The sequence below is a fragment of the Felis catus genome, chromosome D3 (assembly GCF_018350175.1).
Source record: "Felis catus isolate Fca126 chromosome D3, F.catus_Fca126_mat1.0, whole genome shotgun sequence".
NCBI lineage: Eukaryota > Metazoa > Chordata > Mammalia > Carnivora > Felidae > Felis > Felis catus.
The window spans coordinates 43228324-43246958 of record NC_058379.1 but is presented as its reverse complement, the minus strand read 5'-3'; the positions used below and the strand labels follow the sequence as shown (position 1 = coordinate 43246958).

Sequence of the window (18635 nt, the reverse complement as noted above, 5' to 3'; positions counted from 1 at the left end):
ACAGTACAAAAAACTCCTGTATATTACTCCCAACTCTCTTTCTGTGTATGTACATATAGACAAATATTATATATATATATTGTGTGTGTGTGTGTGTGTGTGAGCGCACACACACACATAATATATATACACAATTGATTTTACTGAACCATTTAAGTTGCAAATATCATGCTCCTGGAACCCTAAATACTTCTGTGTGTAGGTCATAAAAACAAGGACATTTTCTCACATAACCACAGTACAATGATCAGATTCAGGAAATATAACATTGATAAGAATACTATTGCCTAAAACAGTCCATAATCAAATTCTGCCAATTGCCTCAATAATGTACTTTATTTTATTAACATTGCATTTGGTTGTTCTGTCTCTTCAGTCCCCCTTTATCTGGAACAGTTTTTATTTTTTTAAGATGCTGTTGACATTTTTAAAGCACATGGGCTGGTTGACTTGTAATAGTGTTCCTCAGACTGGGATTCAGGTCATACTTTTTTGGCACAAATTCTAAGTAAGCAATAATGTCCTTTTGGTTTTTTATCAGGGCTATTATCTTTTAGCACTTAGGTAAGTCAGTGTCCACTGGGCTCTTACTTAGGGAAAATGGTAACCTCACAGTATAAGATTACTATTGTCCCCAAACTGGGGCATCCATTGATCATTCTTGCCTCAATCAGTTATGGCTACAATTCTTTACATTCTTCTGTTCTATTATAATGACAAGCTTTCCCTAGCTGTTTGCTTACGACCTGAATGCACTCATGGATTCTTATGTTATTCAATGAGCTATAAGCCATTACTAACAAATTTATTTTGATCCTTGAATTGTCCCAGATTTGGCCAGTGGGGACTTCTTGAAGGGAATGCCTTTAAAAGTAAGTTCAACTTGCTTTGCAGAAAGTTAAAAATGAAATCCAAGGCAACAAAGAATGCCTTCCCTGTGCCTTTCTATGTGCATGGATGAGAAACTGAGCAGAGTTAGTAAAAAATAGAGCTGATGTTGTGAGACAAGGGCAAGGTCCCAGTTACTGGACTGATCTTACTGTGACAGAATCCTTTCTCTAGAGCCCCACTCTTCTCATGCCTTGAACTTAGGGTTCAAAATATAGACCTATACATGTAAAAGTGCTCTGGTCTCCATCTTTTTAACTTTGCTCTTCTCTTATGTTTCTGGCTTTAATAACTTCCTCCCCCAACTCTAATGCCACCCACATTACCTCTCACCCAGAAAGGATGCCCATTCAATACTTTATTTTCTAGAGTGTCTAGAACACTTCTTCCATTCAAGGAGTAGAGATGAGGTCCATAGGGCAGAGATAGCTCTCAGGATCCAAATATAGCCAGATTCAAGTCTTACAGAAAGGAATATCAATTACCTCAAAACACTGATTGTCTAAATGGTTGAAGCCCTAATTTAATAGTGTTTTACCTTAAAATTGTAAGCCTGTCTCTGTTTTCACATTTGTTGCAATCAAAGCACATCTTAGACCTTAGTCATATTACTTGTAAGAACATTTTAAAAATTAGGTCCCTTACCCATCTGAGCTGCCCATCACTGGTGAGCTGCCTGTAGAAGCCTCTGAAGTCACCAACGATGTCCCCGAGGTCCTTGTTAAGCACATGGTGGGCGAGGGCATTCACAGCACAGGCAACTATTAAATAAGGATTTAATTCTTGGGTATGTCTTGGTATGATGCCAATAAATTAAGACGTGAAAACACCACAACTACTGTGGGATTTTATGAAGGAAACTTTAAATACAAAAGGTACATGTTTTGTTTTGTTTTTAAAGTTCATTTATTTTGAGAGAGAGACAGAGAGAGAGACAGAGAGAGACAGAGTGAGTGAGAGCAGTGGAGGGGCAGAGAGAGGGAGAGAGAGAGAATCTCAAGCAGGCTCCCCACTGTCAGCACAGAGCTTGACGCTGGGCTCAATCCCACAAACCGTAAGAATAATGACCTGAGCTGACTGAGCCACCCAGGTGCCCCTAAAGGTACATGTTTTTAAATACTGCCTCAAATATGTCTTTTGGGTTTGTCATAAATAATACCACATACGTAATACAGCTGTTAATCCATACACTGAGCTTAATATCTGAGTAGAGCAAACACATTTTGAATGGTTGCCATTTGAAAAACTGAGCCATAGGTATGAAAGTTTATTTTATTTTTTGATATGAAAATTTAAATCCTATTCCCAATATATTTTCTCGTTCACTTTATAAAGTGTCCAGTCATTTTCTTTTTTTTTTTTTAATGTTTATTTATTTCTGAGGCAGAGAGAGACAGAGCATGAGTGGGGGAGGGTCAGAGAGAGAGGGAGACACAGAATCCGAAGCAGGCTCCAGGCTCTGAGCTGGCAGCACAGAGCCCGACGCGGGGCTCGAACTCACGGACCGTGATATCATGACCTGAGCCGAAGTCGGCCGCTTAACCGAATGAGCCACCCAGGCGCCCCAAGTGTCCAGTCATTTTCAAAATCAAACTTCTCTATTTCATTGTTCCTAAGGAATAAAGGACTGATTTATCAAATTAAAAAAAAAAAAAAAAAAAAAGCAGTGGGGGGAAGCGCCTGAGTGGCTCAGTTGGTTAAGCATCTAACTCTTGATTTTGGCTCAGGTCATGATCCCAGGGCCCTGGGATTGAGCTCTGGCATCAGGTTCTGTGCTGAGCTTGGGGCCTGCTTGGATGAGAAATTCTCTCTGTCTCTCTCTCTCTCTCTCTCTCTCTGCCCCTCCGGCATGCTCTTTCTCTAAAGTTAAAAAAAATAAAAGTAAAAAAAAAAAGAGGTACCTTCCAATTATTGTCAAGCATAGAAAATATCTTGAAGTCACACCATAACACACTACTAAAGATGAAACGAATTTGAAATAAACAATACTTACATGTAAAATGTTAAAGTACATGAAAACACTTTTCTTAAAGATTTAATTTTTTCCTATTGATTTATGATATACTACACTTTAAGTTTATTTATTTTGAGAAAGAGACAAAAAAAGTTTATTTATTTTGAGAATGAGTATGAGCAGGAGAGGGTCAGAGAGAGAGGGAGTGTGAAATCCCAAGCAGGCTCCGTGCTATCAGCTCAGAGCTCAACATGGGGCTAGATCTCATGAACTGTTTGACCATGACCTGAGCTGAATCAAGAGTCGGATGTTTAACCTACTGAGCTACCCAGGCACCCCACTATATGTTTTCTTAAGTAATTTGAAGGTCAAATTTAATTTGGCTCAGAATTACCATCCTTTTTTTTCCCGTATTTTACTTAAAAAGGCTTTATTGTATTATTTCAGATGCAGAATAAGTAACAGATTGAGTTGGAAAGACCCTTCTATCCTTCAGTCATGCTAGAAAACAATTAGTACACATAAATGACCAAAATAATCAAATCAAGTCATCTAGCCCCAAAGCAATTAATTTGTTATAAATTTTTTTTTGATAAATTTGTTGTTTGGAGTTGCCATTTCTGTGATTATTACTCAGGTCATTTCATAGGATAGCTGTTCTACTAACTACTGGTGCAGTTTTACTATCCTCCAGATCCTAGGAGAAAGACCTCTGACATATCTGAAACAAGCTGTCAGGATGCGCCTGGCTTCTATGTGGAACAGTGTTCATACATGAATGCACACCTGCTCTCAAATGTAGCATTAGGGCTGGAGCAACCATTGCATGTTCTCTAGGGCTTCTGTTAAGGGCTATAGAATCATTCCAGTTCAGATATGCATTCCCTAGAATGTGAGAAGACAGAATCCTTCTCACACCTTGATGGTTGGTGCTCTAGGATTAAAGACATCTGAAGAGCCAGTCAGCAACTCACAAAGAGGTATATACCATCACCTAGTTAAAACCTCCATCTCGTTGATGAGACAGCTGCTAGAAACCACTGATGAAGCATACCTCTGGTTTGCCCCACATGGAAAATGCCCTTAACAAAGTTGAGGATGAGCTCACCTTTCACAGCTCTAAGAGATGCATAAGCAGCACTAATGTATTCATCTATAGCACAGATTTTCCTTGCTCAAAAGGAGGGCACTGCAAGAAGGTAACTAAAATTGGGTGCATTCGACAGAAATCTCGGTAGTGGTGGTCATCCAGTGCACAGGACAGTCTGCCTCAGGTTTGCTTTGATGCCATGGGTGGGAAATTCATCTAGAAAAAACTGGTCACTGAAGGCACGTCTTGCTAACTCCCTGCCACCCTCTGGCACAGAAAGGACAAGTCAGTAAGGCCGATGGATGACCATGGGTGTCTGAGCCTGTGGGCTGGTGTGAACCCTTATGGCTGTTTTTTGTCTCTGTAGAAATTCTTCTTTCTTCATCTTTTTTTCTTCTATTTTTTTAAGAACTATATTGGTGTCTTCTATACATTAAACAAATAACTGTAACCCTCCCTCCCTGTCTCTCTCACACACGCAAACAAGCACTACCTTCACAGTAATGAGGAAAGCACTATTTTTTTCTTTTTCTAATCATAAAAGAATGCACAGGTAAGTAAGCTGGTAAAAGTGCAGGAGAACCGTGATGTGCTAATGGAATGTTTTTTCAACTTGAATGCAAATGCCATGTAACACATTCAGTGAGACTGCGATGAATCACCTGAAATAGGGAGCAAGTTTAAAGCTAAAACGGGAGCACCTGGGTGGCTCAGTTGATCAAGCGTCCGACTCCTGATTTTGGTTCAGGTCATCATCTCGCACGCAGTTCAGGAGCTGGAGCCCTGTGTCGGGGCTCTGCACTGGCAGAAAGCCTTGGAATTCTCTTTCTCTCTCTCTGCCCTTCCCCCTCTCTTGTGAACTCTCCCCTTTCTCCCTCTCTCTAAATAAATAAATAAACTTTAAACAGCCCATAAAGTTAAAATGGGTTCTGTCATATTGTGGTCTGAAAAATGCTCCGGAAGCCAACTACACCACCGCAAAAGAAGCATTTATTATAGACACAGAGAGATGGCATCTCCCCTGGCTGAGATGTCCATCAGGACAGCTGGGAGGGGATGGGAATGGAGGAGGCAGAGGTCCACGAAGGCCCAAAGCACAGAGCTCAGCAACCAGAGAGGGGGAGCCTCCTATCTCCTATATCAAGTCCCAGTGAGCACAAAACACAGGCAGGGTCCCCATACTGTGTGCCCCAGTCAGCAAAGTTCAAAGTCTCGGCTATTACCAGAGTGGTTCCAATGGTCCATCCCATAACATATTTTGTCAACTTGCTGAGTTTTAGGCAACCTTTGGGGGCCACCCTATATGGTCTGCAATATGGAGAAGGCAGCTTCATAAAGCACTCAGCTTACACCAGAAACCATTAAAGTTGTGGGCAAAGCTGACACACAGCTCACAAACCTATCGTGGCCAGCGGTCATTGCCTTTGGAAAAACATTAACAGCAAATGGTTGACTTAATGGGGAGGGGGACAGGAAACCATTGCTGAGTCTCCTGCTACCTGGCAAGGTCCTAGCTACCCTTCAAGAAGAATCTCAAAGCCTCACCTCTGTTCTGAAGCTGCCCACAGCCCTCCTGGAAAATGAACTAACCCTCTCTCTGTTTAACTTGTACCAAGTCTTTTATTTTTTTTTAATGTTTACTTCTTTTTGAGAGAGAGAGAGTGCCTGAGAGCCCTCAAGCATGAGTGGGTGAGGGGCAGAGAGAGAGAGGAAGACAAAGAATCCAAAGCAGGCTGCAGGCTCCAGGCTCTGAGCTGTCAAGACAGAGCCCAAGGCAAAAATCTAACTCACAAAATGTGAAATGCGAGATCACGACCTGAGATGAACACTTAACTGAGTGAGCCCCTAGGCACCCCTAACTTGCACCAAGTTTTAAAAAAGTGTCCTTCTAGGGGCAGCTGGGTGGTTCAGTCAGTTTAAGTGTCAGACTCTTGATCTCTGCTCAGGTTTTTATCTCAGGGTCAGGAGTCAAGCCTCATGTTGGGCTCCATGCTGGACAGGGGGCCTACTTAAAAAATAATAAAAATGAAACAAAATAAAAGTTAAAAACTGTCCTCACACTGCACAATCGTTTCTGTTAAAGTTCAAGAAAGGTTCCCTTGTCCTTCCTACACACACACACACACACACACACACACACACACTCCTTTCATCTGCTTGACAATATTAGAATCTTTCAGTGGGGCAAGGCTTCCACTTTACATGTAGGGAGAGCCGACACTGCAAGTACCCATGGAAGAGCTGTCGTATCACCACCAAAGTTAGAGAACCTGTTTCCTTCCTAGATCCTCACTCAACAACTATCATAATTTGGTTTCAGATCCTAATGATCCATGGAAATTGACTGGCAAAGGTCATCTTTTTTTACTTCTTGAATTTTGTACCTTGTGCGTGGATTACGTACTTCAAAAAAAAATCAAACAAACAACTTGTATTTAAATGTGGAAAGAAAGCACTTTAGGCAGTCAGGAGTTCTGTGGAGCTAGCTGAGCAGCTGTCTGGGTCTCTGTTTCTTTATTTCTAAAATGTGAGGGGCCTCAAGACCACCACTGAGCTCTCTCCAGCTCTGAGAGAATGACTTCACTCGTGGCTCAATGTGCCTCCTGCACAACCAGCTTTCCCCAGATGACAGCTCCGAACCCAGGCAGCCAGAGGCCCTTCTGCCATGAAGAGCAGTGAACTTGAAACCACTTGGTGTGAAGCACTTTGAAGAGCGAGGGGCTCACTGTGCACATCACAATAAGCCTGTCCACATGAATGCCCGTTGGTCCTTCTGGTGTCCCTCAGCCACCATCACCCCCCGCCCCCTGGCCTAGCTCAGACAGAAACAGGCTGAGATTCACAGATATTCCCGCAGTCCATCGATGACTGTAAGGAGAAGGGCCAAGTTCTGCCACCTTTTCTCCCAATGAAACAAACTATGAAACACTGTTTTTACTCACCTTGAGCAATGTACATACAGAGAAAAGTAAGGTCACCACTGGAATCTAAGTGCAAATTAAGCATTCTGGAAACTTAAGAGAAGGGTCAACTCACCAACTTCCGTGCCTTTTCCCAGAGTGAAGGTAATTCCATACCCTTTGAGCCCGTCTTCCACATCGGTCTCTAAGACAACATACGCAGCCGAATAATCAGGGTCTGTGTGCTGCAGGAAAAATGCACCCCGTCCCACAAGGCAAATGTGAGGAATCCAAACGTACACCTCAGAACATCACATAAGAATAGAAAATGCAACAGGAGGCGTGCCTGGGCAGCTTAGTCGGTTAAGCATCTGACTTTGGCTCAGGTCACGAATGATCTCAAGGTTTGTGAGTTCAAACTCCATGTCGGGCTCTGTGCTGACAACTCAGAGCGTGGAGCCTGCTTCAGATTCTGTGTCTCCCTCTCTCTGCCCCTCCCCTGCTCGCTCTATCTCTCTCAAAAATAAACAAAAAAACTTTTTAAAAATGCAACAGGGGACATGCAAGACGAGCTCCAATTCGTGCCCCTTGGCGTACCCCATTTTCTGCAGGAGTTCTAATTGGACAAAGGGAAAGTCCTTCTGAAAGATCCATATTATTTTAACAAGGGCAACATGTCCATTTTTAGTGTCAGTTTGCAATTAGACAAATTGCAAACTTGCAATGATCAGCTTAGATTTTAATCCGGAGTTTTCTGATGATCAGCTTAGATTTTAATCCGGAGTTTTCACCTAAACTACCTCTCTCAACTGTCTGAGCAGAGCTATATTCACAAGGTTTTTGTTTTGTTTTGTTTGGGGTTGTTTTTTTACTTTAGTTTTGTTTTTTTTTTTTTTTGAGAGAGCATAAGTGGGGGAGAGGGTCAAAGGGGGGGAAAGAGGAAGAGAATCTTGAGCAGCCTCCATACCAATGTGGGGCTCAATCCAACGACCTGGGATCATGACCGCAGCTGAAATCAAGAGGCAGACACTCAACTGACTGAGCCCCACAAGTAGCTGCAAATGGAAGCAGCCAAGGTTTCAGAAAGCCTCACAGAGAATTGAGCTTATCTTTGTTGCAATTTGCAGCAGGGCTGAAAAGACAATGGCACAGGTCAAGGAGATCACTGGGGGAAAACAAAGAATAAAACTTCAAAACAAATTAGCCTGTTCTTTGTTTTTTAACTTTCTACTTATCAATGGTATTTTGATAAGTGTTTACTGACAGACTATTATGAACTCAACACTACTTGTCAATATGGGAGATGCAGAGGTGAAAAAAACCAGTCTGTCTCTAGAAATCTCTCATAGAGTGAGGAGAAGAAGCCAACACACAAGAACCAGGCGAGGGTGGTTCTAGGACAGTACAAGGTCAGGTGCTAATATGTGGTCAGCCAGAAGCACCACAGAAGGGCAAGAGGGAAAGAGGAGGGGAAGCAGGGGATGAAGACAATGGGATGGACAAAGGGACAGATGAAGGCATGTGGGCAAGGGGGAGCAATACGAAACCCCAAAACCTGGGAGACAGAGGAGTACAGGCCCTTGAGGCACTGGGTGGCAAGTGAATGGAGACAAGCCTGGATAGGGGGTGTGGGGGCAGATAATGGAGACCCCCAAAGCCAGGCAGAAGATCCAAATGCATCAAAAAGGAATGCACGGTGCAACTACTGAAGACTGGACGATGACAATTTATTACTGTTTTTATTATTATTATTGTTATTATTACAGAACATTTGTTGTTCTGGCACACTGTTTTAAAAGCCACTTAACTTAAAACTCACAATATTATAAAGTAGGTGCTATTATCCCTGACAGATGAGGAAACTTAAGTTTAAAGAGGCAGTATTGAGGGGCGCCTGGGTGGCGCAGTCGGTTAAGCGTCCGACTTCAGCCAGGTCAGGATCTCGCGGTCCGTGAGTTCGAGCCCCGCATCAGGCTCTGGGCTGATGGCTCAGAGCCTGGAGCCTGTTTCCGATTCTGTGTCTCCCTCTCTCTCTGCCCCTCGCCCGTTCATGCTCTGTCTCTCTCTGTCCCAAAAATAAATAATAAATGTTGAAAAAAAAATTAAAAAAAAAAAAATAAAGAGGCAGTATTGAAATCCCCATATTCAGGGAAGAGGAGAAGGCACACACGGTGGACAGGAGGTCTTTGTCTGGCATCAAAGCCTAGTGCGGAAGGGGGGCACTGGGTGTGAAGGGTTGCTGAGCTGTGTATCAGAGACTGTGCAGAGGGCTGACCCGGCACAGACATGTATGCCCTTAAGAAAGTTACAGTTTAGAAGCCAGGGTTACAAAAACTCTACTAACATGAGGCAGGACATGGTAAGTCTCTAGGAGAAATGCAGACTAAGGAAGCCAGGCAGAGAGCACCATCAGCTGAATGCACTCAAGGCTGGAGGAGGCTTTATGATGAAAATAGAACCTTGAGTCAGTAGGTTGAGGATGGGGAGCCTTGCAGCAGTGGGGGATGGCACAAAGGACCTGCAAGTCGGGAGAGAATACTTGCGTGACAGTGGCAGTGAAGACAAAAAAGGGAAAGACTGGGGTGCCTGGGTGGCTCAGTTGGGTAAGTGTCCCACTCTTGGTTTCAGCTCAGGTTTGTGATCTCACGGTTCGTGAGTTGAAGCCCTGTACTGGGCTCTGAGCTGATGGTGTAGAGCCTGCTTAGGATTCTCTCTCTCTCTCTCTCTCTCTCTCTCTCTCTCTCTCTCTCTCTCTGCCCCTTCTCCCACTTGCGCTCTCTTCTCTTGCAAATAAAAACATTTTTTTTAAAGAAAAGAAAAGGGAAAGACTGAAGTGTGTTTCAGGATTGGTGACACCCTGGTTTGACCACTGGGTTCTGGAGAGGGGAGATCCAGAAATGAGATCTGGGAATCATTGGCCTACAAGGGGGCACTGAAGCCGTCAACACGGGGGGGGGGGGTGTCTTACTGGGAGTGTGCAATGAGACAGGGGTGGAGGGGGAGTGGAGGGAAGGGCGCAGGGAGCAGCCTTAAAGCCTGAGCTTTGCAGAGGGAAGAAGGGGATCAGTACAGGAAGCAGCAGCAGCCAGCCAGGGGGCAGAATGATGGCAGGAAGAGGAGGCTCAGCAGACAACATGACATGCAGACCAGGGGTAAGGACCCTGGAAGCAGAAATAACGTCAATCCCAAAAGAAGGAAGGAGACAGAAGCTGATTACAGATGAAGGAGGAAGTAAATGTAAAGGTCAGAGGCCAAGAGGAATGAACCAGTAATTTAGCGTGTAGTGGGAAAGGAGCAGACAGAGAAGTAGAGGTGTTAGGGTCAAGGAAAGGTGACTCCAAAATGGGAATCCCTGTCTATGTGGGACAGAAAAGGAACCACTGGAAAAAGAGACTAAAGAAGAAAATACTGGATGGAGAGGGAGGGGAGAAGAATGGGGGCCTTGGGAGTCAAAAGGGGTGGGAATGGGGGCACAGAATAGATTAGTTTGGGAGGATAGGACTTACAGGATAAAGGGAAAGAAAGACGAGAGGGTTGGTTTGGAGACTACTGGGGGGAGATGGGGTTAAGGGTGCATTTGTTTTCAGTCTTCTGGGTGATGCAGTGGGCAGTCTTCTAACTGCTGGGGGTGCAGGAAAAGGGGCCAGAGCAGCAAAAGAGTGGAGTGGTGTGACACAGGCACTCGAGGGAGCTCAGCAGACAATGGGGAAAGGAGAGGAAAAGTATGCGTAGGAAGTGGTGGGGTCAGCCGGAGCTGGGCTGTGAGCCCATAGCCCCGGGGCTTCTGGAAACTTGATGAGTGCCTAGACAAGCAAGCAACTTGTAAGTACCACCCAGCCTTGAGCACTCCACTTTTCCTAAAAGGCCGATTAAAAAAAAAAAAAGAAATCACAGTGGAATTCTTTACCTCTAACAGACTTGGGGACTTCATGAATGTATCCTACTTCTGATTAGGAAGGCTCACTCTGCTGCTAAGTGCTGAACACAGCTGAATTCCTGAGTTCAGCAAGCCGTGAGGGCACGGGAAGCAGTACCACCAAGAAGTGCAAAATAGCACATTCTGTTAAGAAGGCGCCTAAGAATCAGCACACAACACACCCCATATCTCTGGAAGATAAATACTTAAGTATTTATGAGTTTGCAATACAGGTATTAGATAACCTCTCCTGACCCAGAGGACATAAACCACTCAGGCCCAGGGACAAATTCCATTTCTTAAATTATTCTACAGTACACCAGGCTACTTTAACACTTCACAAATTCAAAGCAGAGAAAAATCTAGGCCAGAGCCCCTTTCTGCTTTAGTTTCCTCATATGTAAATAGTAATTACAGCCAACACTTTTTGATGGCTTACTCTGTGTCAAGCACTTTACAGGCATCTCATTTAATGCACGAAGTAGATACTATCATACTCACGTATGGAGAAGATAGCCGAGGCTTAGAGAGAATGAGTTGTTTACCCACAGCTGCTACATCTCAGAGAGGTAAAGGTGGTTGCACTAGCTCAGGTGTTTGAATTTTACAAGGCAGGGAAATGTCAAGCATTTGGAGATCCACCAAGGATTGCCAACTGGGTGTTTTTTTAAGTCATTTACCATAATATAAGAACACATAAGGATTTTTAAAAGTGGAAATAACTTAATCTCAGAATAAATGACATTCTTTTTTTTAAGTTTATTTCTTTATTTTGAGAGAGAGAGAGAAGACAGAGGATCCCAAGCATGCTCCACGCTGTCAGTGCAAAGCCTGATGTGGGGGTAGAACTCACAAACCATGAGATCATGCCCTGAGCCGAAATTAAAAGCCAGATGCTTAACCAACTGAGTCACCCAGGCATCCCTAAAAGATGTTCTTTTAAATGTCAGAACTTTGGTTGGCACTTTTTAATGAGAAACTTATTTTTTAAAAATATTTCCAGTACACAAAGAGCATAGGTCATGTACTGATATCAGCCTGCCCTCCGCCCACTTAGGAAGCACAACATTATAGGATGAATTAGAGTCCTCTGGTACTCATTCCTCTCCCTCCACACAGGGAGCAAGTAACCATTATCCTAACATGGATGTTTCTCAATTCCCAGCATGTGTTCACACATGAGGATCCTCAGGGAGACCCAGAGGTCATAAAACACTGGGGCCCAGAGACAAATTCCATTTCTTAAATTATTCTACAGTAAATGCCTTCCTGTATTTGGAAACGACTGCACTAGACGGTGGTAGGTAGGAGGAGTCCCTCTAACACTCTCAATAAGCAAAAAAGCCCTTCAGTATTTAGGTCAAAGCCTGTGCCTTTACTGTATCTCCAAAGATGGGAATCTGCATAACTCTCTACAGTGGCAAATCCTTTACAACAATGTTTTGGTAATTTCATAAGAGCCCCCCCTCACATGACCCAGAGTTACTACCAGCTTGTTTGGTTTCCTAGCCAGTGTGACTCCATTTTACAGATGGGCCCAAGATGCCCAGAGAGGTTAAGCGTCTTTCCCACGTCACACAAGTTGTGGAAGAGGCAGGATCACCACCCAAAACAGCCAGTACCCCACCACGAACTCCCCCTCTCAGTACAGAGAAGCCAGCAATGTATTCTAGGGTTTCGTTGGCGGGGATTCAACAAAACCACTTTGCTGTCGTTGGCATATTAAGCATTTTACTATTTACAGCAAAATGCGGATCGTAAATGCAAAAACAGGAAATATTAAACGTCAAAAGAAAAAAAAAATGCGAAAAAAGACAAAGCCCCGGGGGATGGAGAGTTTCTGGTTACTTTTATTCCCCTTCCAGGCCTCCGCCTTTGCAAAAGCAACAGTTCCAAAGTGGGGAACTTCCGCGACCCACTGGACTGCCCGCGCCTACTCGGGGCCTGGGCGTCCTCGCGGCGAGAGGGCACCCGCGGTCGCTCAGCGCTTACCATGGCGTCCGAGCCGTGGCCCCCCAGCGACGTGGGGAAGCGCACGTCCCGCACCGAGAGCCTGGAGATCCTGCCACGCACCATGTCACCGCCCAGCACCCGGAGCTGGCTGCGCCGCCGACTCCGCCGCAGACCCTGTGCGCGGAGGGAGGTGCAGAGCCCGGCCCGGCGGACGCTGATTGGCCGCACGGCCGCGACCGAGAACCTGGCCGGCCCCGAGTGGCAGGCTGGGTTCCGGGCTCCCCGGGACGCCCGAGCGGTTCCCGCCGCGTCTGCAACCCCGTGCTGCCACGCACGGCGCTGGCGAGGATTCGCTCTGGGCCGCGGCGGACCCGAGACTTAGGAGGACGTCCTGCGCCGCGTCGGGAAACTAGCGAAGTGACCTTCTCGGGAGCGGCGCCCAAGACGAAGGAGCAGGGTCTGACCAGAGTGCGATCGCCTAGAAGCACATTGGGGCCACGGGCTCCACGCCTGACCTGAGTCAGAGGGCAGATGCCGGCCAGCCAGGGGAGACGCTAGAAAATCTAGTGACCTCAGCCCCCGTTCGCCACCTGAGAAATTAAGAAGCAGATCACCATTTATTACACCCCTTCTGATGCAGAGTGTTTTAAATGCATTACCTCTTATCCCGTCTAGCTCTGTAGGTCATTTTCATTTTATTGGTGAAGAAATGAGATTCAGAAAGATTAAGTGACTTGCTCGAGGCCAACAGCTAGTTAAGTGGCAGAGAGTGTCTTGGCTGCAAACCTGGGTTCTGTTGTCTGGATTGCAGGGACTCTCAAGGGAACATGAAAGCTATGGCTTAGAAAGCACACTGGTCCTTGGCTTTCAAGTACAGCACACCGCCCGTCAGTTCCTACCTTTGGGAAATGCTTTGGAGAATAATTTAAATGTTTGGGAAGCAATGCTGTAGATGTTATTCTATTAATTTGTGTTTCTGTGGGTATGGCAGGGATATTTTCAAGGATGCCCACGTCCCCCCTGGATGCATATAACCTTATTGGATAAGAATTCCTTTGGCTTAAGGCTTAGATCAACTCAAATGCCTATGGAGGCGGGGTGGGCACCAACAGCAAATAGGAGCGAGGCAATAGGCCACTGTGACTGCAGCTAACGACCTTTGCTCTTTTAAAGAAGTAGCCAGTTAGCTCCAGCTTACAGTGGTCCTGTGGGAATTAGAGCTCATTTCCCAAGAGAAGTCTGAAATTCAAATGTTAATATGGAACCAGACTTCCTTTTTCCCTGTCCTGCTCTACCCACTTTTTTTTGGGGGGGGGGGGAGGGGTGGCCAGAATATATGTTCAGTTCACTTTTTCAGAATGGGTCTGTTGGCCTGGTTAATAAATTGAGTACTTTGTATTCTGAAGATATCTTTGTTTTTCTTTCAAATTTGAATGTTGGTTTTATTGCATAAAAGTCTTAGTTCAAATTAATACTTTTTAAAGTAGTGTTAAGTCCCATTCTTTAAAGAATAAGCTGGGGTTTCCCCCCCACCTCTCTGGAAAATATTTGGATTTTTCTCTTTTTATGGCTTTAAAATATGAGGGGTGCCTGGGTGGCTCAGTCGGTTAAGCATCATGATCTCACGGTTCGTGGGTTCAAGCCCTGCATCGGGCTCTGTGCTGACAGCTTGGAGCCTGGAGCCTGCTTCAGATTCTCTCTCTCTCTCTCTCTCTCTCTCACTGCCCCTCCCCTGCTCACGCTCTCTCTCAAAAATAAGTAAAGAACATTTTTAAAAATTAAAAAAAAATCACTATTTGTGTTTAGGATTAATTTAAAAATTAATTCTGTTCTACAATTGAAGGATCCTTTCAACCAGAAGCAATATATTTCTCTGGAAAAATTTTCTCTATTTCTTTTATTAGTTCTTCTTCATTCTTTCATTTGCTTCATCTAGAACTTAATTGGAATATTAAACCTCTGAATCTATTATCCATGCTTTTTTTAAAAAAAACTTTGACTCTGTTCTTTTGTGAATTCTGGGCATATTCTTTGGCTTAATATTCCAACTCAAATTTGATCTTCAACTGTGTTCCCTTCTTTTTTCACCCTGTTTTTTCCCCTTGGTGTTAGATTTTTTTCTTCAGTTTTAAATTTCAAAAATTTCTTTTCATAGTACAGTTGTCCTCTCTTATCAGCAGGGACACATTCCAAGACCCCAGTGGATGCCTGAAACCACATTTAGTGCTGAACCTTCTATATACTATATATTTTTTCTATACATACATACCTATGATAAAGTTTAATTTATAAATTAGGCACAGTAAGAAATTAACAATAGTAATAAAATAGAATTGTATCAATATACTAAAGGTTATGTGAATGTGGTCTCTCAAAAAATCTTTTGGTACTGTACTCACCCTTGTGATTCTGTGAGATGATAAAATGTCTACATGATGACATGAAGTGAGGTAAATGACTAGGCATTTTCACAGTTTGTTAGGCTATTGATTGTCTGAGGATTCATCAGGAGGATCTGCTTCCGGTCAGCAGGCTGACCATAGGTGACTGAAATCAGGGAAAACAAAACCAGAGATAAGGAGACTAGTGCACCTTCACCTTCTTTGAAAAAATGGAGGCCATATCTTCTCAAAACAAAGTTTTCATTAGTGTCCTCTATTAAGTTTGGTTCCTCAAGTGTTACTTCTTGGTTGTTGTTTCTTTTCCTTTAAGGTGCTGGTTTTCTTCACATAAGTGTTCATGTGTCCTTTTTTTTTTTTTTTTTTTTTCATGTCCATTAATAAGTGTTGCTGAGAACCACATTTTGTCTTTCTGTAAAGCTAGTACTTGAAGACCTGTCTCTGGTGGTTGCACAGGAGGGAGACATGTGGCTATACAGATATGTAAATAGCTTTTTTTCTAGGTGAGATGGCTTGCGTCCCTTCTGAGCTTTCAGAGAGTCACATTCAGGGCGGGATGCCAGGGGGAAATAACAGAATAAAATGCTCCATTTTATTTTCCTTGTGGTGATCAGGGTTTACTTTAGGATCTGCTTGCTTTCATCACCAGGCCCTAGATTTCATCTAGGACTCTCCCAGGTAAACTGTGAACTTTGTTTGGAAAACTTTTAGTATTGTTATCAGCTTATTATACTAGCCAGGCCTACCCAGCCATTCCAAATGTTGCCCTCTTATTAATGACCCTAAAAAAAATCACTATAATTAATAGCCACGTTACTTCTAGGACAAATAAAGTAACAAGGACAGGATTTATATTATCATCTTATACAGCTAGAAAACCAGTTCGAGTATTTAGAAGAAAGGACTTCAGACATTGGACCAGAGGGAGAACAAGTTGGATATTGGAGAAAAGAGAAATAAAAAATAAAGCACCCCATAATTGTACCAGCTCACTGGTTACAGCACAAAGGGGGGATCCAAACAGAGCCCTGCAGTGTTACTGAGTTGAGGAGACAATTATTAGTGTTTATTTATGTTAGAGGAGGCCAATGTAGCTATAGTCTCAGAGGCAGAGAACAGAAGGACCCATTCTAATCTTTGGCTGGGTACTGATATGCACATGAATGAGAGAAACTACTCAAATTTGACAAAGAGCTACTAGAAAGAAACAGGCAAGAAAATTATTGGCGGTTGCACAGGGTTGGGAATAGTACTTATTCCTGATAGAAAAGATTCGGCAATAATACATGGAGCATTAGATAAAATCCTCAGAAGGGTAGAGATAAAATCTTTCAAGACTAAAGATTGCTCTGGATCTAACAGAACTTTAATGTAAACCTTGAAAGGATTCAACTGATTCCAAGTAAAGAATAGACAAAAACAATCCCTAGAGGTTGCACAGGGCTTAGAATAATTCCTACCCATGACATCAACATTCAACATTACCGAAAAGAAGATTAAAACAACTCCAGCAACCCCAAACTATACTTTATGGTGTTTACCACCCAAGCAAAATTACTGGGCATATATAAAAGTAGGAACATATAGTTCATAAACAGGAGAAAGTTTAATAGAAACAGATCCAATAGTCCTAATATCCAGATAAAAACCCTCAAGATGAAAAATGAAAATGTAAGCATAATGAAGAGGTATGAAAGATATAAAAAAGAAGAGCTAGAATTTCTGAGATGAAAACCATATACTGTGGGATGGAAAGCAGAACAGACCCTGCAAAGAAAAGATTAGTGAAAATGAAGACGAAGCAAAAGAAATGATCAAAAACAAAGCACAAAGATTAAACAGAAAAAAGAACAAAGCATTAGTGACCCGTGAGACAGTATTAAACAGCGCAACATACATGTAATTGAAGTCCTGGAAGAAATGAGTAAGTTGAAAATAATAGCCCCAAATTTTCCAACTTTGATAAAACTATGAACCCAATGAACTAAGAATCTCAAAGAACCCCAGGTAGAATAACCTTTAAGAAAGTCATGCAAGGGGTGCCTGGGTGGCTCAGTTGGTCAAGCGTCTGACTTGAGGTCAGGTCATGATTTCGTTGTTTGTGGGTTCAAGCCCTTCATCGGGCTCTGTGCTGACAGGATGGAGCCTGCTTGGGATTCTTTCTCCCTCTATCTGCCCCTCCCCCACTCATGCTTACTCTCTCTCAAAATAAATAAACTTAAAAAAAAAGTCATGCAAGGGCACATAATAAATAAATAGCTGAAAACCAAGAATAAATAGATTATATTTTAAAATTCAGAGGGGGGAAAAGGGATCCTTCATATGTAAAAGAGTAAAGTTGAGGAAACAGACTTTTTGTCAGAAAAAAAATGGAAGTTAGAAGACAGTGAAGAGACTTGGTAAAGTACTGCAGAAAATGGTCAATTAAGAATTCTTAACTGAGCTAAAACACATTTCAAAAAGGAAGTCAAACAAAAACGTTTAAACGCAATGCTATTAGATCTGCGCAAGAAGAAATATTAAAAGCTCTTCAAGGAGAAGGGTGATGATACCAGATGGAAATCTGGCTGTAGCCAAAGGAAGATTACCAGGGATAAATGGAGACACTTAATAATTATAAAGTGGTCAATTTATCACGAAGCACAACAATCCTAAATGTATATGTACCTAATAAGAGCTTCATAATACATAAACAAAGACAGAACTAAAAGGAAAAATAGAAAAGTCTGCAATTATAGTTGAGGATTCCAACATTCCTTTCAGTAATTAATGGAAAAAAACGGACAGAAAAGCAACATGAATAAGCTTAAGCAACACTATCAATCAACTTGACTAAATTGACACTTACTGAAAACTCCAGCTAACAAAAGCAAGATGGGTAATATTTTCAAGTAGTCATAGAACATTCATTAAGGTAAAATATTCTTGGCCACAAAACAGAATTTTAATACAGTTAATACATGTAAGAAGTTTGAAATTATACAAAGTATGTTCTTTGACCAAAACAGAAATAAACTATAATTAATAAAATAAAAATATCTGGAAAATTCCCAAATATATAACAACTAAACAGCACACACATAAATAAACACATGGGACAAAAAAGAAATCAAAGGAAAATTAGAAAAGATTTCGAACTAAATTATGATAAAAACACAACGTATCAAAATATGTGGGATGTAAAGCAGTATTTAAAAGAAAATTTATTGCATTAAATGCTCAGATCAGAAAAGATGAAAAATTGCAAATCAATCTAAGCTTCCATCTAAAACAACAACAAAAAAAAACAAACAAAAAACCTAGAAAAAGAAGAAGAACTATAACACAAAAATAACAAAGCAAATAAAACCCAGGATGGATTAGTAAGGATCAGAAATCAATGAAATAGAACACACTCATGTGTGCTCATGAGGGCACACACACACAAACACATGTAGAGCAAATCAACGAAACAAAATGCTGGTTCTTTGAGAAAAATCACTAAACCTGATAAACCACTAGCTAATGAGAAAAAGGGGGAAGATACAAATTACCA

General features: G+C 42.6%; 1 protein-coding gene across 3 annotated transcripts in view; it reads right to left on the bottom strand.

Moving 5' to 3' along the window:
* Positions 1-13022, bottom strand: part of ENOSF1 (enolase superfamily member 1) — a 29855-nt gene extending 16833 nt beyond the window's left edge. Inside the window, exons 1-3 of one of the 3 annotated variants that reach the window (XM_023241797.2) lie at positions 12741-13022; positions 6969-7077; positions 1534-1649 (exon numbers count right to left, since the gene is read on the bottom strand). In XM_023241797.2, the coding sequence (XP_023097565.1) occupies positions 1534-1649; positions 6969-7077; positions 12741-12824 (309 nt within the window). In that variant the 5' untranslated portion in view covers positions 12825-13022. Of the gene's footprint in view, positions 1-1533; positions 1650-6968; positions 7078-12740 lie in introns of those variants that run through there. The other 2 variants (XM_045041730.1, XM_003995053.5) reach the window with 2 other exon arrangements.
* Positions 13023-18635: the final 5613 nt, after the last annotated feature.